At 42.0% G+C, this 22,279-nt stretch overlaps 2 protein-coding genes across 22 annotated transcripts in view; both read right to left on the bottom strand.

The window, feature by feature from the left end:
* The window catches only part of SUN1 (Sad1 and UNC84 domain containing 1), a 35,565-nt gene extending 17,044 nt beyond the window's left edge, over positions 1–18,521 (bottom strand). For 4 of the 20 annotated variants that reach the window (XM_075767990.1, XM_075767989.1, XM_075767986.1 and 1 more), the window contains exons 1-4: positions 12,085–12,393; positions 7,346–7,442; positions 685–876; positions 131–321 (exon numbers count right to left, since the gene is read on the bottom strand). In XM_075767990.1, coding sequence (XP_075624105.1) covers positions 131–321; positions 685–876; positions 7,346–7,422 — 460 coding nt within the window. In that variant the 5' untranslated portion in view covers positions 7,423–7,442; positions 12,085–12,393. Of the gene's footprint in view, positions 1–130; positions 322–684; positions 877–7,345; positions 7,443–11,924; positions 12,394–13,639; positions 14,168–14,397; positions 14,495–18,416 lie in introns of those variants that run through there. The other 16 variants (XM_075767992.1, XM_075767987.1, XM_075767982.1 and 13 more) reach the window with 13 other exon arrangements.
* A 2,218-nt stretch (positions 18,522–20,739) lies between these two features.
* The window catches only part of DNAAF5 (dynein axonemal assembly factor 5), a 29,827-nt gene continuing 28,287 nt past the window's right edge, over positions 20,740–22,279 (bottom strand). For both annotated transcript variants that reach the window (XM_075767408.1, XM_075767406.1), the window contains exons 12-13: positions 22,033–22,224; positions 20,740–21,501 (exon numbers count right to left, since the gene is read on the bottom strand). In XM_075767408.1, the coding sequence (XP_075623523.1) occupies positions 21,362–21,501; positions 22,033–22,224 (332 nt within the window). In that variant the 3' untranslated portion in view covers positions 20,740–21,361. The remainder of the gene's footprint in view (positions 21,502–22,032; positions 22,225–22,279) is intronic.

Below are 22,279 nucleotides of genomic sequence, written 5' to 3' on the forward strand. Positions count from 1 at the left end.
CATGCACACATTTGGGGGCAGGATGGGAAAATGGATAGGGAAAAGAGGGAAGATGTGAACATACATTTATACGCACCAAACCATAAACAGTTTTCACAGCTTGATACAAGCAATAGCAATCATTGCCTACCCCAGAAGTGATCTACTTCTGTCTGCTCTCGAATCAAAGATTCGTCCAATACAGTGGATACCATTGATGCATCACTGGCACGGCTATTGAAACTGCTTTGGCTGAAGATGGAAGAGCTGTATAGATTTTTCCTTGGCGTGTGTCTTACACTGCTGGATTGTTTAGTCATACTTTTGCGTTGCTTCACCGTGCTAGGAAACAAAGCAAAGACAAGTAAGGCATAGCACTAAAAGATGCAAATTTCTCTTTATCTCTCATTTAAAATGAAAAACAAACAAAAAACCCCACCCACCCAAAACACAGTCAAGGTATTTAACACTGACATGACTTGACAGCTCAAATCAGGTTTAAAAGGAAATCCTCACCTTCAGGCATCTATACTTTTGCAAAGACTTCATTGTAAACCACACACTGAACATAATTTTCAAAGTATGGCAGTAAATACTGAGAACAAAGAATAAAACAACAGGTAACCTCTGTTTGTACTATTGTGTTCAAACAGGAAGTCTCAAGACCAATCAATAAATTAACTTGTGATGATAAAAAATGCTTACTTAGACTGTTCTCCGAAGGACATGCTTCCGGCATAAGAGCTGTCATGAAGGATATCATTTCGTGCATCATCTGATTTATTAAATCCTGCAGCAGCTAACCGTAAACTACGCCGTGACATCCTTGGTGAATCAAATACTGGATCTAATTTGTTTTCAGTCTCAAAATCCAAAGCAGATGAAGAATAACTTGAACTGGAGCAAAATAAGAACAAAGTTACCAAAGCTTAAGAGAAAAATTCCCCTAGTAACAAATATGCGCTTCAAGCTAGTCTAAGTTTCCATTAGAAGCTGTTTATTTGGTGTTATGGAGCAATTCCCAAAAGATATGCCATGTAACCCAAATAACTTAGAAGTATGTAGCTATTCAAGGTTTTCTTAAGCAATTCACATTACAAGTTTAACAACTGAAAGCAAATCACAGTTAGAAAGAAACAACCACCATGGAAACCATGTCTGAAGTTGAGCCAGAGCAAGCATTCGTTGCACAGCTTTAGACACATAGCTCTTCTGGGACCAATTTGAGAGAGGAAGCCATTCACGACAGTGTCTTCACCACGCCCAGCAGCAAATTAAAAATCATGATGCACTCTAAGCACCAAGGTAAAGATTTATTTATAGTGAAAGTTTTTGTTTGTCCGCTCCTTGTTTTGAGAACCAAAGATCCATATGCCACACTACTCCGAATTTGCATCTCCCAATAAGTAGGAACTTCCCACCTTTAAGATACTTAAAGGCCTCTCTACTTTAGCTACATTAGTTTCACTACCATTACTTTTAAAAAAAATAGTGTTTTTAAAATATTTCTTAATTTAATGCAGGTCATTAGAAATATTTAACTCTGAACAAATGAAAAAAGTTTAGACTCTTTAATCCATTTTTCTCTGGTTTATCCTACAGAGGCAAGTTTACACGTAGACAAGCTTCACATCATTACCCCAGGAACTCTACACTTTTACACTTGATTCCCTCAGAACCTCCATGAAAACTTACATGAAGACAAAGCAGCAACACAAGGCAAACAAACAGATCACAGAGGAGCCAGTAAGAAATACATTTACAAACCCAGGAGTTTAGCCTATAGCAGAATACTCATACTTACAATGAAAGGAAACAGTTACGTAGTTGAGCAGAGCTTGTTGTTACAGGGTATTGCGGGGCAGGAGGCGGGGTCCCAGAACCACTCAGCACTGTGACCCAGAGCAGCTAACGCTGAGGGCGCCAGGCCAGCTTTAAGGAGCCTGTGCTCCCCTGGGCCACAGGGATACACAGAGCTGTAATAGCGGTTGCTTCAATATTCCTGGGGGCTTTGTTTGTTTGGGGGTTTTTCTGAAAGAAGAGCTGGGCAAGGTATTGTTAATGGAATCAGCTTCTTCTCCCCAAAATCCCAAACAAAACCAAGCAAATTAGGTCTGAATGAGTAGATTCTACTGTGCAATCTGTGTTTGAAATAGAAGCTTTTCCTTTAAAAAAAAATACATGTAAACAGCTACTATAAAATATATTTGTGCAAAAACAATTTAATGGAAATTACTTTTTTTACACAATATTTAAAGACCCCAGAACATTACAAAGTAACAATATGATATGTATTGTATTACTTTGGCATACAAATAAGTTAACATCAGGAGGCCTTGTAGCTACACTTAGAGTAGTGATTTAATTCTGACGGGTGCTTTTGAAGCAAGTTTCTTGATTGCTCCACAATTCAAAGTAAGATGGGATTGTATCAGAGCATGTGAACTGCATTTCTTTCAGCTAAAAAAAGCCTAACCCAGACAATGCACTGCAGGAAAGCATCTAGTTGCTCCAGCAGCAAAGGGGCAATCAGCCCACAGGACCAGACCTTGTCCAAAATAACTTCTTCCGTCACCCAGAGGTGCACAGATTTAGTGGCAGGTCTTCAGTACTACCTGCTTGATCTTAGTTATCTGACCTGCTAATGCTCCCACATGCAGTGCAATCCTGTGCAAGGCAGGAGTCTAAGCACAGCTTAGAACAAACCCAGCATACATTACACTTATTAATCCTCGCTTACATTTGGGTGGAAGGGGGAGATAAGACAGGAGCCTCCTCACGTGAGAGCAGATTTAGTCTACATTTGATTAGGTACAAAAGGATATAGTTTTTACAGTTTTCAAAAATATTGTTTAGACAGTTTGCATTCTGACAGATGTGAAGTGAGAATATGAGCTAAATACTGCTGCTCTTGTTCATTCTGAAAGGGTCAGAGCCACAGTAGTTTACTACTGAGTCCCTTCCTAAACAGGTGTTTCAGAACTCAGTTTTGCTATTTACACTTGCCACCATGCATTTGCTTTTCCTCTTCTTCATCCAACCTTTCTTACAGATACTCAATTCACAAGAACACACAAGTACACAGGACAGGCTGACAGCTGTGACCAGCCTCAATTGTTTCTGTTTATGAACACTTGCTATGATTAAGTATCTCAATGAGCATTTATATCAATTTAGGTTGAACACATAGCTTGGAATTGAGCTCTACTACAAAAAAAAATAAATCATGGGATCTTATCACTGTTAAACAAAGAGAGAGCTTCTCTCTTGCTCATACAGGATAACAATTCTCTTCCCATTGGAAGTGAAGACAATTATCTGTCCTCTGTTGGCAGAACAGTATCTAGAGTATCTAGAACTCTCCTAACTTGCTATCTCACTTTCCATGCTTTGGAAAGTAGCCTTTTTTCTTCTACAGAAAACATTACAGTAAACAAAACTCCCTGCCTTTCCTTTCACAGGACAGAAATGAACCCATACATTGATGGTACTCCTATCCAATATGTATGGCTAACCAAAAAATATCTTAAATGTGGGACACAGCCTACACTCCTAGACAGCCTACACAAACAGTGCAGGCGGGGGTTCCTTCCCCCTGACAACAACTCCCATGGCTGCTGGCAGATCTACTGACTGGATCCAGTCTTACATTTCCAGCTCCTTAGCTATTACCTTCATATCTCCTTCTTATGAGCTTCTACAGCATAAGAATATCCTAGACTTCAGTCAGTTAATTTTCAAGTTATATAAGTGGAATGGGAATGGGGTCTGCCAATTTTAGTACACCTATAGCTTTGTCTGGAGGACCTTAAGTGTCATTTATTTTATTAGTATTCCTTGGAATAAAATGGGCAGTAGTGTTCTTGATTATTCAAGGTAACAACAGATAAATGCAATACACCTCGAGAACTATAGCTAAACAGACATCTTCTGACATGGACACAAGCATACAATCAGTATATGAATGTTCATATGCTTTCTGACCAGGGCATTGCTTATATTAACTGACCAAGGACACTACCTTGGGTTTAGCTATTGCTTCGATCCGTCCCAGAACACACATAAAACCAAAGGATTTTATTCAACTATTTCACAGAAAGTTACAGCCTGATTTAGTGCTCTGACATAGAAACTAAATTCTTATCAATTTAATCCATATTTGTGAAGAAAGAGAGGTGTTAAAGGTACCCAAACTGACAAAACAACACAACTCAAAAGATGACAGTGACTAGAAGGAAAGATCAGCCTGAAGAGGGGGGTGTAAATTATATGTTGACAAGTGGGTGAGATTCACAAGTTTGACTTGCATTTTGAGGAGGATAAAGGTTATTTAGCTATATCAGTTTAATGTTTTACTCTTCCAGCCCAAATCAGAAAAAAGCGCTACAAACAGTTATGAACACACAGTAATCCCAGTGAGTATTAATATCAATTCTATTAATAGTTCATAACCAACTCTATTAATAGCTTCGTGGTATCTAACTTCACTGCACTTCTTTCTGCAGTGCTACAAGCACAAGCCAATTTCTTTAAAAGAAACTCAGAGACAGATTTTGTAAAGATTCAATTGTCAAAGGCAGAACAAGCCAGATCAGAATATAAGCAAAACAAATACAAGTGGGGTGAGATGAAAAGGAACTTCAGCATGAAAATGAAAACAGGCTGAGAGCATGGGAGGTGTTCAGCCTGGTGAAGAGAAGGCTCCAGGGAGACCTTATAGCACCTTCCAGTATCTGAAAGGGCCTACAAGAAAGCTGGAGAGGGACTGGTGACAAGGACAAAGGGTAATGGCCTTAAGCTGAAGGAGGGCAGATTTACATTAGATATTAGGAAGAAATTCTTCTCTGTGAGGGAGGTGAGGCACTGGCACAGGTTACCCAGAGAAGCTGTGGCTGCCCCATCCCTGGCAGTGTTCAAGACCAGGCTGGATGGGGCTTTGGGCAACCTGGTCTGGTGGAGGGTGTCCCTGTCCATGGCAGGGGGGTTGGAATTGGATGGGCTTTAACGTCCCTTCAAACCCAAACCCTTCTATGAAAATATTTCTGATTAGCAACTGCCTAACTCACCCTTTCTTCAGATTCTTCAAATATTGCTTAACCCAAGTAGGAAGAGCTACATCAGTAATACATAGCATTCTGCACAGATTCAGCAGGCAGACACACAGCGAGAGTCTGCTCAGACAACTGTAGTTTAGTCTTGACACCCTGAAAGCGGGCAGTGTACCAAGTAGTTTTCCCCCATTATTTTAAAATTTGGGGCTTCAGAGAATTTTTCAAGAGGAGATTTTAAAGAATGAGCTTGCTAATCCTTCCTTTCCAGACAGGGAAGAATTACAATGAATTAATTTCAACCTAGTTTAGCTATACTTGCCTTCATTAAGTCAGTTATTAAACTTCAGTTTATCTAGCTCTATCCATTTCCAAATACCTATACCTAATGCAGTTTAACACAGCAAAATGGGAGGCTGAGAAGTTTCAAGACACATAACCCTCCCCTTCTACAAAGGCCTCTTCACAAGTTCTCAGTTTGCAAAACAATCTGCATCTATGCAGGAAGTCAAATACGCCCAATCGTCTTCTGCACAAAACCCAGAGTCATAATGAACTATTCTCCAGACTTCACATAGGATTTACCATTCTCCCTCTTCCTTTCCTGGCAGGTTTATCTTTGCTCTTGTGATATTCTTGTTTGCTTCAGTGAGAAACAAAAACATCCAACAAAATAGCACACAAGAAGAAAAACCCAGCTCGGAAGGGTTTTAACCCCAGATTAGTTTAAGCAAGTCATTGAACTTTACTTTGCTAATACTTTTGGACATAAAAAAAATAATCTATTTAATTTCTTAAGTTAATACTAAGACCTACTTATTCCCTCTTGTCTGTGGGAAAGATTAGTTGCTGTGGAAAAGACTGTACAGTAGAACATACCGGTATCATTTCAGACAAATATAACAACTAAGGAAAAGAAACCAAGTTAGACGACAATTTCACAGCTTGTTTTAAGAAAGATATGCTCACAGAGACATAAAAATCAGTCTAAACAACCTGAAGAATCCAAGTCTACTTTGCTCACAGTAGGGAATGCTGTCCACTGTAAAAAGAGTTACAATATTTCAGCCAACCTCTAAGGTACATTTGCAACAGAGCTATCTAAAAAACACTTAGCAATATAATAGTAAATCTGCTGGCTGGTATAAGGCGCATAAATCATCTTTCATTGTCCAGCACGCCTTTCTGGAAATTAGTAGACCCACTCACATTTAACCAACATTTTACCAATTTTTTTTCTGAATATTAAGGAAGAGTTGCAATTTAATTGATGCAACATAAGACCCATCCCATTTTGCAACACTCTTGACATCAGGCTACAGCCAAACAACCCACGATCCCCAACAAAAACTGACAACACTACAGTTTTAGAGTACACAAAAGCAAGAATATTAAGTTAGTGATCTTTTAATCCTACAGTTTTGCCAATTTATGTTTCATTGGCAAGTAGCCAAGTATTCTACAATCTAAATAGTGTATTTTCATATATTAATATATTAAATACATAATGATTTACAGGCAGAGTAGAAAAGCAATCTCATACTGCATCCTAACAAACTTTTTTTCCCCCCCCAAAACTTAAAATTAGCTAAACCAGTAACTCAGGCTCACTGATATATTTTTGCTTCAAAATGCATCTATTAACAACAGGAAAAGCTAGCTAGATTAAATCAGCAGTCACAATCTGCTTTATTAATATTAAAAGACTCAAACGGCAATCATAACATTTGTTTTGATTACATAATACAAAAACTAACAAACATACCACAGTTATTTTTAGAAAACTGAAGTGATGGAAGAAAAATGGTTAGTTTAATAAAAAGATATAAGAAAAAGCAAGTTCATTAGAATATAGGTTTTACATTCACACAGTAAGCACTTTTGCTAAAAAAGTAATCGGTATGTGACTTCCAGCCAAGTTCCACGCTAGCAGCAGTGAGTGCACAGCAATCAGTGTTTTAAAGTGAGAATGGTGCCAAGTCACAAAAAAGAACACACATACAGAAGTTACAAGACATACTAGTAAACATCTGAGAATTTTGATGACGTATTTATAGAAATAAACCAGCAACTGTAGCTAGGCGGAGACTAGTTCTTCATAGCAACTAATAAATACTGAGTCGTCATCTTAGTCATTGTCCTGTTAGTTCAACATGTATTCTTTCCTCCATTTAGGACACAGCAGTTATTTTCAAAGCAGACTAGAGAAAGCATGCTTCTTCAGAGAAGTCAGATACTTACCAGGAAAGCTAAACTCTCCAGAATTAACAACATTCAGAGAACATACAGTTTCTCTACAAGAAGAAAAGAGTTCTCACCTGAGTGCATATGTATAGCCAGTGTTCTCTGGCAGACATTGGGGAGGAGTGTACGTGTGTAGACGTGAAAAGTCCATGTTGACTGTTTCAAATCATACTGTAAAAGGTGAAAATAAAGTAATGCAATGACTTAGAATTACGTAAAGTCAATGTAAGAGCCCTTGCACTGTTCAGCCTGTATTATGAAGTATTGAAATAAAAAAAAGCTACTGCAGCTCTCAGTATTTCAGCTGTGTTGCTGCCAGCGCTAGATATCCCTTATCATTACTGCATGAAGCTCAGTGTATTTTTGACCGCAACTTTCTTTATGATACTCTATTTTCAGCAATTTCCGAGTTCTCTGGAGCATTACTGTAATATGAGCCAAACTCTTATCACAACTGCACTACAGCACTTCCACAGGAAGTAAGTTATGCTAGTATCCTGAAAAGCTAAGCATAAAGACTTAAAAAAACCTATGTAGCCATGCTTTCAGAGGTCTCTTCAAAGCAAAACTCATTGTGAAAGCCCACTGAGCAAAGTACAGGCTGTTCTGTGCACCAACAAAGAGTAACACAGTTGAAACTTGAGAAAGTTTTTACATATAATCAAATCATTTTATTGCACAACATTTGAACATCGTCCACTAAGCAGCAAGGAGTTTCCTTCATTTCACATAAAATTGTAATATTTGGTATCAGTTAATTTATTCCTATCATAAAAAACACTGAATACACACCCTAGCATAACAGCCAACTGCAAAATGACTCACATAGCTAGAATTAGGCACATTTTCCAGAATGCCATCCACTTCCAAAAAAACCCTAACCCAAACCCAACCCACACTTGTAAAACTTTCCATGGGGTCTTTGAAAAGTATTATAACTTTGGGAAGAAAACAAAAATTGATGATGTTGTATCAAGAAACTGGCAGAACTGCATGGGTGACTGCTTCTGGTATTATCTACGATTTGACTTTGAAGTTCAAAGTATTTGCAAAAAACCCTTAAGCCCTCCTCAATTCCGTTAACCACAAGAAAAGTTTTGCTTTTCTAGAAAAGATTATTTGATAGGAGGTTATTCATAATTAACAAACAGGGATTTGGCTATCCTGGATTTGTATGGTTAGCAAAGCAGAATCCTGACTATTTTCAGATTATCTGCAGCTCCTGTTTCAGCAGCAGTAAAAGATATTCCACACAACTGTGCTGACATACCTAAACTAAGGTAAAAAAATCGCTAGTTACACTTTCATTCTTATAATCAAAACATCAACAAGTATCTCATTTTTGAGATGCACTTTGCTATGCTGAAATAAGAGTTTTCATTTGTATAGCTATGTAGACATAAGAAATAAACAAGAAACAGAGTCACAGGTACAGGTAATAGTTCAAGAAGAAATCTCGACACACAACACTAAAATGCTCTAGTCCACCTGTAGCCTCCAAATCCTCATGTCAATAAGGCAGGAGGATGCTTCCATTACTACTAAAGACAGAGTTTTCTTCTTGTTTCTAAAAATCAAAGCTTACAGGCCTAAACATTGTAGCTATCTGAAAGCAAGCACCTTCCATGCATTTACAGGGTTAATGAAAAATAAGATCTCTCATTTCTGCTATTTATAATATTAAAAAATCCTGATGCCTAGAGAAAGCATTTCCATTGTGATCTTTCTCTAAACTTACTTCACCTGTCCCAGAGCCATAGTGCTTTCACTGGCTTGTGTATAAAAATCTGTTGTTTGTTTAAAAGAAGCTTAAATCAGTAGTGTGGAAGTATTAGCAAAGCAGTCTAATTCTCTTGCTAGAACAAGCAGCAAATACTGCTAGAATACATAACAACTGCTGCCATACTTTAACAACAAATAAGAGCTCATTTTAGAACACAGCAAACGGGGACCAGAGAGTAACAACAATTCCCCAGTAAAGAAAGTGAATTTCCAGATGAGGGATGTTGATAACATCAGACAGCACTTGTTTTAAAACCAAAACAGATTTCTGAGACATATGCCTACTGAAATTCAAAACGATGATTAAGGTTGATCTGTTTAAATTGGTCCATCCTGATAGAAAGATTTTGAAACCACAAGCTAGGGAAACCCCTATTTAGTTTCCACTGGAGCTGATCTTGACTGCTTAACACACATAATTTCATCAATAAAACTGGTTTTCAACTGGCAACTCGATAGCTGATATCATGTTTTTGACACCCAGCAATATTTTCCCACATGGAAACCTAGGCTATGTGAGTGAGCTTTCAGTGGCCACCCAACTTCTCCCTCTGCAACCCATACGGGCAGGGCAAAGGCAGACTTCGAAAAATAACATATTGGGTCAGCTTCTTCCCTGTTCTTTTCCCCTTCTCCACCAGTTCTCTCCTTACTTGATTTCTGAAGAAATGAAATGCTAGAATTTACATCATATATTTCAAACCTTATAAAATAAGAAACATCATTAAGTTAGTTTTAGATAAAATACGTACTTGACAATGGCACTGCTAACTGAAGAGCCCTGAAGGTATTTATGTGTAGGTCTACTAATAGCTGGTTTTCACAGCACCAACATCTCCAGTTAGACAAGAAGTTAGCCATCGAAACGCCACATAGTTAGAAATCACTCTTAGAAGATTTAGGGCCTTGGTTTGATTCACTCCTTGCCTGACTCTGTAAAATTAATTAAGACTCAAAGGCAAAAACCTTCAGTCAATTTTTCAAAGCAACAAGACAGGCTTAACTGACTTAAACAGAACTTGAAAATAATCTTTAGAGATAACTAGCACAAATTTTCAAAGACAGGCATCTAAAATTTACTGTGAAACTGGATTTTTTTTTTTTTTAACCTGGCTACTATTTCAACATCTTAATTTCAGTTATCCATTTCTTTGAAACAAAATCCACAAAACAAGTCAACCCAATTTATTTAGAAAGATTCTACACACTTATTACTGCAGAACTTTGAACTACAGAACAGACCAGGGGTGGGTGGAGGACAACTCCCTCTAATTTGTTCAGTGATGTTGAACAGCACTCTATCTTTCACATATTAATTCTTCTTGTTTATGAAACTTTCATATACAACTAGAACAGAAAGAGACATGCCAATAAAATATTTTGGAAATTTAAAACCACAAAACTTGGCAGAGAACCTGAGAGCTAGAGTACTTAGTTCCAGTTTACACACCTCTGAGTGCCCAGCAGATTTAGGTACCATAGATCTGTTTGGACTCAGATTCCTGTAGGCTTTTAGTACTAGCTTTGTTGCAAGCATTACTGGGCCCAAATTTTAAGTAGCCTTTTCTCCTTCTTCAGAAGCCCATAAACATCTATTTCTATGTACTATAAGGGATGTATAGTGAAAGAACTAAGCATGCAGTTACATAAAACCCCCTAAGTAATAGAGTACCTTTATAAGACAACCTAAAGGCAATTAAAGAGAAGCACGCACTTTGGCTAGAATGCAAGCAGACACTAGATGCGCCACTACTTCGTAAGCCTGTTCATCTGAAAATCACTTTCAGAATCAGCTAGCCACAGCCAAACCCTACCACTGTTGCAGCAAACTTCCTGGCTTTCCTGGAAGGTGAGGAGATGCTCCGATAGTAGCCTTTAAGCACGCACAGAAGCGTCACAAGAAGGGAAGTAGCACCAAATACCCATTGTGTAGCCACTACAAGCAGTGGCAAGGACAAGGACGAACCCCCACTTCCATCTTTTTGGGTACATAAATAGTCTTCCACCAACATACCATCTAGGCATTTCCTCACAAACACCCTTTCTCACAAAGTAATGGTAAATCGTCATTTCACAAACGGGACCCTGGCAGAGTAGAGGTATTCACCAGGAGGTCAGAAGAATGAGAAAATGTGCAAGAAAGCATGGCTTACTTTTTACATTACAAAGGCTAAAAAAAAAATTATAAAAGTCTTAGAGAGATGTTCTACTTGAAGTAGAACCTAGTCTATCCTTATCTTTTAAGGCAAATAAACTAAGTTTAAGTCACTATGATTCAACATACTAATGCCACAAAACAGACTTTCGGGCAAATTATTAATAACAATGAAACTGGAGCATGCAACCCTATCAGCTCCTGAGAGCATTTTTACTTGCAGTTTCAATTTTTATTTTCTACTATTTTTCAGAATAACCAATAAAGTTAGTCTTTTTGGTAAAAAAAAAAAAAAAAAGCAAATTCCTAAGTAAATATACTTCACAAAGAATGTTTCCACATACCCTATTAACTAGTAGTTTAAACAGGCTGAAGAGCAAAGAGCTCCAAGCTAAATCAACATTTTATTAAAACACACATTCTTAAAACTGTAGTATTCCTTTAAAACAAAAAACACACAAGCAAACAAAAAAACTCCAAGCAATAAATTTCACATTTTAAAGTAGATGTTACCATTGACTATTATGGCAAAGATCCCCAAACACAGGTGTGTAATGCTACTAAGAACAACAACAACAAAAAGAGGTTCTTCCCAAAGCAGTAATATTGCAATTGTAATATTCACATTAAATACCCCGTCAAATGTGGGGGTTTTTGGTTTGGTTTTTGTTTTTTTTTTTTTTTTTAAGAGGAAGGTTGACAGGACCCAGCCATACCTTCAGCTGTAGTGAAACAATAAACATGTCTGCTCACTGTTTACACACAGAGCGCACCTGAAACACTGCACGGCAACACACCGAGTCCCTTGACAGCCTAGGGACCCCCGCACGGCGCCTCAGTTAAATACACACAAAGAGCTCGGTGCTCACGGCTCACCAGGCCTCTGCATGGAAAGCGACTCCGCGCTTCGCTCAAGGCCTCCCCCATCAGCCTCTCCGAGCTGCCACAGCCTCGGGGAGTCTCACAGCGCTCCGGCGGCTGGCCCGGGTAAACCTCCGGGCTGCCGGGGCCGCTCGGGAAGGCCGGAAGGCGCGGCCAGTGCCCAGCGCCGCGACGGCACCGGCTGCGGGGAGAGGCCCGGAGACCGGGGCCCGCCGCGCCCGCGATGGCGGCCCGGGCTCAGGGCGCGCTCCCCGGCGGACGGGACATGCTGTTCCATGCCACACCGCAGGATCCCAAAATGGCTGCCCGGGCCAACAAAGCCCGCGGGATCCGGCGGATCCGACCCAGCCTCCCGGAGTCCCCCCCCTCGTCGCTCGGTTTGAATTCGCTGGACGCGGCAGCCCCAGCCAGCCCGCAGCCTTAACCCGCTGGGCCCCGGACAGGCAGCGTCTCCGTTTTGGAGCGCTTACTCTGCAAACGCATATGTACACCTCATTCCTGTTTATTTTAACCGTAAGCTCACGGGCAGATTGTCACATATGCCTTGTGCTATGTCTTGTATTCCTGAAACGCTTCACTTGCCCAACCTCAATGTTAACTAACAAAATAAAATCCAACCCCCCATCTTACTTCTTATAACTAACTCCTACACCTGAACGCCTAAGATGCCCACAAGTCTTATAATCACCACGTCACAAGTCAGTCAAGCAGCACAGATTTAAGGGGGGGTGTGTATATATATATATACCATATTTACTAATACATCCATGTAAAAAACTTCCTAAGCTTGTCATAAAGACTTCCATATAGATCACTTACAAACCCCCCTGCAACTTGCTTCTATAGTATTATGAAAAATCAGCAAATAGTAATACAGCCCCATAGGCAAGAGGGGGAATCGGACACGGAGATGAACTTGGAAATTCAACAGAAGCATTAGCCTGTAAGAGTCAGTTGCAACGCCTTAAGATAGAAAGCTTAAAAAAAACAACGGCCAAAGATTTCACTTCCTTTTTGTGTAATGTTAAACTGAAAACCAGATGGTGGGATAGGGGGATTGCAAGTACTGCAGAAGCATGGAACCTGGAATTTGCTAGCTAGGCTTTTCCTTTCCTTTCCCTGTCATACTATAAACAATACCATTTTTAATAGATAAAGAAACAGAAAATAAGACAAACCAAGTCCTTTCTCTTTCCAGCACACATAGAACTTCTTGAGATTGTCACAAAACAGGGACTGCCTCTGAACAGTTCCATGTTTCAGATGCTCCTACCCCCGTGGTTACAGAAGAGCCACCAAACGTGATCACCGCATCAGGAGCGCAGCTCCATCATCTCAAAGAGCGCGCAATACTTAAATATCGCATTTTAGCAGTAAAACTACAAGCAATAATCACTCAGTGATGCCAAACTCTTTACAGTAAAGCCCTGTTTAACACCACCTTCCCCACAGCAGTGGTTCACTGACAGGAGCTGCCCTGAGGTCACAACCGGGGCGGACTGTGAAGAGAGGTTTGGCACTACCCAGCACCATCCATAACGTACATTACCTTTGCACTAAAGCTCAGCAGTGCAGTGAGCACAGGCGGTACAGCACACTTAGCAATTCTTCCAAAAGCAGAGCTGAAAGCTGCGGGTTATAGCTACTTCTGACAAGAAAATGCTCCGAGTGCCAGGCCAAGGGGCACCCAAGCAGGCAGACAGCTACGGCAGAGGTTTGTCTCTCTCCTTCCAGCTTAACAGCGCCGATCCAGACAATTTCGGGCCCTAAGGAGAGGTCAGCGTTTGACCCAACAGCTCCAGCCCGCTCTCCTCCCGCCCCGCTGCTTCCCTTGGGCTACTGTCCGGGCTGAGGAAGAAGCCGATTTCCCCCCCCCGCCCCGTGCCCACCGGGGGATGCAGACCGAGACACAATGCCCCAAGGGCTCCCAGGCGGGCGGCTTGCCTAACGCGGCCCTGGCCGCCGGAGCTCGCCTTGCCCGGGACCAACCCTCACGGCGGGAAGCGGCGGCGGCGGGCGGGCCGAGGCGGGAGAGGGCGGCAGCTGCGCCAGTCAGCGGGTGACGGGTAAACGGGGGCGGTTGGCAGCGCGGCAACGGCCGGAACCGGCTGGCGCCGAGCTGTTTGCCAGCGCCCCCCCCGACCCGCTCTGAGGAAGGGCGGGGGAAACGCGGCCTGACCCCCGAAGGAAAGGGGACGCCCCCACCCGCCCCAGGGGAGGGAAAGGCTCCCCCTCACGGGAACCGGCGGAGAGGGGATACCGCACGCACGCGAGGCCGGGGCTGCCGGTGCCCGGGGTGACGGTTACCTGACGCCGGGAGTGCGAGGGAACGGTAGGGCCAGCGGCTGCGGCGGCTGAGCTTGGCCTCGCCCCGCCCGCTTTGCCGAGGCCGCCGGGAGACCCCACCCCGCCCCGCCCGCGCGGCGCGTGCCGCCGGCGCCCCCCCGCCCCGCGGCCCGCCCCGCCCACCGGTGACCGCCCCTCACGACCAGCCGCGGGCAGCGCGCGCCTTTCCTCCTCTCAGGCAGGCAGCCCTCCGTTGCCGCAGCGGCCCGCCGGCCCCGGGGCTGCCCTTCCCGGCCCCGGGGCTGCCCTTCCCGGCCGCGGGTTCCCCTTCCCGGCCCCGGGGCTGCCCTTCCCGGCCCCAGGCTCTTCTCTCAGCAGCACCGCCCTGCTGGCGGCCGCTGCCAGGCTGCCTCCTGACTCGGCTTTACCCTCCTGCAAAATGCAGATGCCTCTGGAGTGAGAAATGCTAAAGTGAGGAGAATTACCGCTAATTTTCACTTTGGCCTCTGTTGCTTGGATCCTCGATGACTGACTTTCCCAGTATTTCTGCGTGTCCCCTCGTTGTTTCCTTCCCAGTCAGTCTTTTTTGGGATTTTCGTTCCCTTTCGCTTGCTGCTCTCCTGTAAGACCTCTGGCGCTTGCACAGCACACCTGGCCACTCAGCGGGATTTTAGTGCTCTGGTCCCACGCTGCGCTCAAGCGAGCTTCACCCGTGCCGACCCCAGGCCACGGTAACCGCTGGAAAACTGCACGAAAAAGAAATGTCACGGGCCTGCTTTCAGCAAAGAACTCATAGCACGAAACAAGCTCCATTGTTCAAATATTTAGGGAATGGATGCAAATACATTCAGTTTGAAATCTGTGCCTGAGTCAGGTTTGGTTAAACCTGTAGCCTCCTCGAGCGCACAGTTTTCCTGCGGGCACGGCAATGCCGTGTGCTGCGGGCAGGGGTGGTGAAATGGCAGCAGAGGAGAATAGGGAACGTGTCACTTAGGAAGGGCAGTCAGGCCAAAAAGTCTTGTTTACTTGTGCATGCCAGAGAAATAGCTTGCTGGGAAAGACTGGGTAATAAATATGTAATTATCAAATAAATATATAGGCTCTGTGTACTTGTTTGGATACAAAATGGGTAAAAGCAGCTAATCCTTAAGAAACAGAAAAGGATGCAAAAGACAGACATCCACATAAGACGTGAGATGATGTCGATAAAGCGCTGATTTTAGGCAATTACTGTACATTTTAAGAGAGGTTTGCTCTAGTTATGTGAAAGTTTTCAGATGGTGCCACCGAAGTTGGGCTGATCCCGCTAACGCTTGGAAGCCAGCACATACCTCGCTACGACGCACAGCCCTCGCCAGACGCAGCCTCCAGCAGATGGCCGAATGCTTGGCAGAAGGGTAAATCACCTCACTTTTCTGACCGCCCCCTTCTCTTTCCTCACCGACTCCACACTTGCTTTCTTTAGAGTAGATAATGTTTAAGGGCTTAAGACAGTCGGGACAAAATCACTTCTTAGTTTAAATCTCCCTGAAATTTTCTGGGAGGTGTTTCTCGCCTCGTTGTTTCCCTGGAGCCCAGCCAGGGCAGGCTGTGCTCTGCTCTGCTCTGGCAGGACGAGGCACGTAGTGCTCCCCGGGCGTTGCTCCAGCTCCCCGCGCTGCTCTGACTTGTCCCCAGCAGTTGTTTTTCCATCAGGACCAAGCCAAGAGGCTGGAGGAGGATGGCTGACGCTCAGCTTTCCCTCCACTCCTCAGCTATGAGGAATAGGAGAGCCTTTGGCTTCTACGATTTAAGGGAAACTTGGTCGGGTGTCCCAGTTTTGTTAAAAGAAGCTGGTACATATAGGGAGTTAATTTTTCCACGTTTCAGAAGAAAGTGCTCCGAACAATGAGCTCTGAACATAAAGTGGGCTCATTTAGTTTTAGTGTTAATAAGAATAAAAATCGATCCTATTAAAAATGATTTTCCAATTTTAACAGTCTAGAGGGCAGTTAATAATTTAGGGGGAAAAAGCTTTGTTAATGGACACTGGGTCTAGGGAAACTGCAATACAAGGCCAAACCAATCCAAGGTCCACATCTCTTTAGTCCTACCCCTTCTTCCCTTCCCTTCCCTTCCCTTCCCTTCCCTTCCCTTCCCTTCCCTTCCCTTCCCTTCCCTTCCCTTCCCTTCCCTTCCCTTCCCTTCCCTTCCCTTCCCTTCCCTTCCCTTCCCTTCCCTTCCCTTCCCTTCCCTTCCCTTCCCACCGTGATTCCCACATTTTTCCTTCCTTCCCTTCCCACTCCTGTTCCCAGTGCACTCCAGCACTCACACCTAGCAAACCTGTTCTGCTCCACCTCCTGGCCTTTGCTATCAACTGCAAAGGTATGGGTCCCCACAGCGATTGAAGGTGTGGACTGAATGTGACAGAAACCAGTGCGGCAAGGTGTTTCTAACTGGTAACACTGGGTACTGGGCACGGCACACTGCTGTGCAGGGATGTGCTGGGCAAGGGGCATACTTGCTGTGGAACGTTCCTTAGCGTGAGGAAGTGTGGTGGCCTTTATGTCCAGGGGTGGGGAGATGATTATATATATGCATTAGTATGAAAATCACCTAAAGTATCTGGAAATCTGATTTCTTGCTCATAAAAGAAAAAGTTTCTTGCCATCTGGATAGTGCTTTATGGTGAAACTCATGAGGGGCCTTTCTCTACACCGTCCTTGCTGTCAGCCAAAGGCAATGGGCGCTCCATGCACTACAATTAGGTTATCAGTTAAAAGGGGGCTGCAAAGCACTTCAATTTTGCCACTAGATCCTGCCATCGTCCCGACTTACAGGGGATTTCAGACGTTAACAAGAAAAGCCGATTACATACCAGGCAGGCCGACAGCAGCCGCTCTCCTCACAGCTCTCAGCTGCTGCTTCACCTCGGTTACTGCTGTTCGTGCGCTTCCTTGGGGGGTTGATCTCAGTAAATGGACACAAGCCTGTTAACTGTAATTTTTGTTGATCCTTCAGCTGCCTAATAATGAATTTTGCTTTATTTTTCTCTCTTTTTAAAACATGCTCAGAGCTTCACTCGAAGGTCTGAGGCACAGAGCAGCCCATTACGTATCCAGCAGGACCAGCTCTGATCCGCTCTTCCAGCCACCTGTTGCTCACCTTGCCATGCAGCGATCCTAACGCACATTCTGCAAACGAAACAGAAACTGGGCTCCTCTCAAATCAGCGGCTGGCTTCCACAAGCCAAGATGTTACTTAATATCTGGAGCAACGCTCTAGTATGTTTGTGTTGTGCAGACAAGGGACTTCCCTCAAGTAAGATAAAGCCTATGCAATAACCTCTCAGTACTCTAATCTCTATATATAGAACTATGGCTATTATGGTATAACAACTTACATGTATTAAATAAAATAATAAATAAATGATGGTAACATAAATAACTATTATGGTTATAATAGTACAGTTTTACTATAGTGTAGTATATAGCAAATCTATAAACTATAATAGTTATTTCTAAATTCTAAATATTTCTAAATCTATAAACTATAATAGTTATAACTGTAAAGTTGTTATACTATAACAGTGAAAGTTCTATATGTAGAGATTAGATTAGAATAGATTTGAGTACTGATGGGTTCTTATAGTTTATAGTAACTTTCCGGTGATAATTGGAGGTTGGTGTCTGGGAGCACACTTGCGTGTGCTAGCAGATGTGGTGCGTTAGTGCATTAGTGCATCTTTATGGTGGGCTCAGATGAGCCGGTGCACTGCCGGCGGTTGCAGACAGACGGTCTGCACTCTGCCTACAGCAGTGCTGAGGAAATCTGCAGATTGCCTGTAAGGACCCGCACGGATGAGAAGTGGATGGATCTGGGAACACGCTTAACCTCCAGCCTCTCCTAAAAATCCTCTCTTTCTGATGTAGACTTTCTCTCAAAGTCTAAGTGCCTTGTTAGACAGTGCTCTCTCAATGTCTAATTAATTTATTCTATTTAAGTCAGTCAACAAATATTTAGAAGATTCTATATTCAGTTAGGCAAATGCATGCACTCACCAAAAAACTTTGTTTTGCTGAGAATCCAAGTCCCAGGATCCTCCACAACAGGTCTTCTAGCTGACAAGGACGAAGACAGAAGCACATCTGTTCGTCACAGGAAGGGCAGGGCTAAAGCCTGCTTATCTAATGAGTCTGAAAGTTCGAGATAAGTTTTGCCCAAAAAAATTGTCCTTGCTTAAAAGTTACGTAATGAATATGATCCTAGTAACATTATGCAATGGACGTAAATAAAATCTAGTATGTGTAACAGCTGATCTGGCAAAATAGGAAAAAAATCATACATTTCAATGGTGTTCCTACTGACCCAGTAAAAGGTTGAAGCTGAGAAAGTTGAGTCTCAAAGAAAATAACTTTAAAACCCAGGCTCATACAGCACCCGCAGGAGGTTCGATAATAATACATCGCAAAGGGATTTGAGAAATTTGGGTTATATAAGTTGAAGTACGGCAAACTACAAGCAGGGTCAGCATGTTGTTGAAGTCCTATGTCCAGAACGCTTCCGATGTAGTGGAGGACATATCATTTGTCACACATGCATAAACAAGCTCAGGTTGCTGTTTAACTTATCTCTAGAAGGACTATTAGAATATTTAATTCAAAAAGTTCTCCTGGCTCTGAAGAAAAAAGCTGTTTTGTTGGATGATGTGGAGATTTTTCTTTGGGAGGCATCCCACAACGGACTGTTCTGAAAGATAACAAAATGCTCAACATAGGCAGAAAAAAATTTCTCCAGCCTGCTGAAGATATCAAGCTTGGTAAATACTCCAGCTCTTACTGTTTGTGTACCAGCTTTAGAACATCTGGAAAAACTTTCACTAGATTTTCCTTCACCTAAGGAGGTGACCTTCACTTCACTTCTCTCACATTTGAAGTTGGGTTTTCAAACATCTCTTCTTTAGATCACGAGAGTAATTAAAAGTACCTGCACGACATTTGTACTGCAGCTATCATGATGCTGCAGCCAGTGGTAAAATAAAAAAATCTAAATTTGGCAATATAGGAAACTACCAAAAATTGTGCCTGTAGTAATGTCGTTAAGTAGGATTTAGTTGGTGGGCTTTCAAGGGAACCTGACAAAAAGAACTGGCTTCTTGTTGCTGAAGCGAAACTTTAGGTTGCATTGGAAGAACCTGCTGCTTTGCAGCACTTTGAAACACTTTTAGTTATGTGGTCTATTTCCAGTCTAATTACATTGGCTTTTTAATCATTGCTAGACTAAGGAAGCAACTCCACGGAGTTGAGGCTGGAAGAGGCCTCTGGAGAGCACGTAGTCCAAATCCCTGCCCAAGCAGAGTCGGGTAGAACAGGTTTCCCAGGACTGCGTTAAATCAGGTTTGAATCGCTCCAAGGCGGGAGGCTCCACAACCTCTTCACTCCATTTAATGTCTACTAGGGATTTTTATTTTACTCATGTTGCACCGTATAAAAATCTCAGCTGACCCTCCAGTTACAGTGAGTGTTTAGTTAACTAAAATGCTGCTCTATACAGGAATGGTTATAATTTGGCTTTTCGTGAAAAGAGAAGTCAACTTCAAAGACAGTATGTACGATCTAAAATGAGTATCTTGTTCTACAGAAATGCAGAATAGGTTTTGGATCAATCAGAAACTACTCAATTATTCTGTATCATTACTATTATCGTGCCTTTTTCACAGAATTTTTGTAGTATTTTGTGGAGAAGTGGCCATGAGTTTGCATGACTTTGCTTTTAAGCTAGGAATAAGACTTGTAAATCTAATATATCTCAAATGTTTGAGAATGCAGTAGATGTTGCTGTAAACAATTGGTTAACAATTACGTCACAAGTCTGAAAAGGCAAAGTTAGTTCAGAAGGATAAACCAACACGAGTAGGGACTTCCTACAGCGTAAGGGGTATGACCAAACCCCACTGAGCCTGGCGTTAGACACGACACAAAGCCAAGGCACTTGGGAGTTAGAAGCCAAAGAGCACTTTTTGTCTGTGATAATCAAAAAATAAAATAAAAAAAAAAAATCAGGATCTTGATTTGCATGTGCAGGAAACAGCACACTATCCCACAATGACAGACAAAAATCTAGGAGCTCACTTTATTACATAGCTGAGAATATACGAGGACACAGACTTATACACTGCAAAGGTCTTTTAAAAAAATAAAACAAGCTTTAACCTAATGTTGTAGAATTTCATTTCAAAGTAATTTGCAAACAAATGTTGCTTGCTTTCTAAGGCACAACGGTATAAACATAAAAACTACAGATGCAATATATTTAATACAAAAATATAAATACTGTTAATCTAAGTGACAAAACAGCACATTTCCTCCCACTTACAAACCTTAATTTAAAAAAGGTTAGCTTTATTCTCAGTCATGAAATGTAGTACAGTGACAATAAAAACTATTCCTTTAGTGACACCTACTCAGAGTATGTCCCTGTTATACCAGCACAGTAAGTATGAGTACTCAAACCATTACAAACATTTTGCTGCATTATGCAAGAGAAGTTTGGCTGTTTTCTTTCCTGATAAAACTGATCCTCACAGACCTGACTCTGCAAAGTCTGAATATTATCAAGTTTGAAACACTCCTCGAAAGACTGAGTCCTTGCTGAATTACATTCATAACTTTGATGTTAGACTGTTACTTTGTTAAATAAATTATCTCAATTATAAATAGTGTCAAATTCCTGAAAAACATTCCTCCTTTAAACCTTGTATCTGAAAGATTTCCAATGCAAAGTGAATTAAAACATTGTTTTATTGCTAGCAAATACAAAGAACTGTTCAAACAGCAAAGAACACAGAATTGTGTCAATCTGACTTTTAAATGAGCTAATAGAGAACTTACAAAGAAAAAAACCAATGTATTTCTTGCTCAGCCTTTCTTAAGCAAACAAAACCATAAAGTAATCCAGATCACACGGATTTCATGTACAGTTCACTAAAACGAATTTCAGCATTGATTCATAAAGCTGATTCTTTGGCTGACTGAATGTGATGTAGCAGCTGATTACAATAGACCGGCGTCTGATGCTTATGTACGACCCCTTCAATTTCTCTGACGAGCAGTTCTGGATATAAATCACTTCCTTCTTTTAAAACTTCTGTAAAACAAAGACATGTTTTATAAATCATTAGCCCCTCTGCATCTCTCTATTCAAGTTCCCTCAAAGTAGCCGAAACCTAACCTGGAAGTTGTTCTTCTACAAGCTGTGCAGCCACACCAACCTGATTCCTCCCTCGTTTGCCGAGGTCCATGTTGTGATATTTATGTGCTTGAACACAGACCGATACACTAATAAATTCCAAAGAATCCACCGAGCAAGGTGGGATACGGTCACAGCCTGTGACCATAGTGTCTATGGTTAGTGCCTATGCTCCATACCCTGTTTACTAACTATAAAGTCTTCTGATAGATCAGATGCGCTGATATTCCTTCCCCCTCTAGGTGCATGCTAGATAAAACATTACATTCGGCGTACAGGTAAAAGGTCTGAGCTCATACTCGCTGAAATCCAAAGGAAAGCTTCCAGCCTGTTAGGACTGGCCTGTAGTTGTATGAGCTACTTGCATGCGACCCTTGAAAACATGATTGAAAAAGCTCTGTTAAAAATCGATATGACTGAAAGTCTTACCTAGGACTGCAGTTTGGATATTTTGATCTGGGTCATCGAGATGTATCAACAGTTCTTGGTACAGAAATTCAATATGACCTTCCATTGCAGATTTCACATCACTGTCCTTTAAGCATTTAAACCAATTAGTTAAGGTGTGAGCAGCTGCCAGTCGTACATCACATGAAGCATCATCCAGACGCTTTAAAACTTCTGAAAAGGAGCATATACGTAACCAAACAGCACTGTAACCAGCAAAGTTATCTTT

Source organism: Balearica regulorum, chromosome 15, assembly GCF_011004875.1.
Source record: "Balearica regulorum gibbericeps isolate bBalReg1 chromosome 15, bBalReg1.pri, whole genome shotgun sequence".
In the NCBI taxonomy this organism is placed as follows: domain Eukaryota; kingdom Metazoa; phylum Chordata; class Aves; order Gruiformes; family Gruidae; genus Balearica; species Balearica regulorum.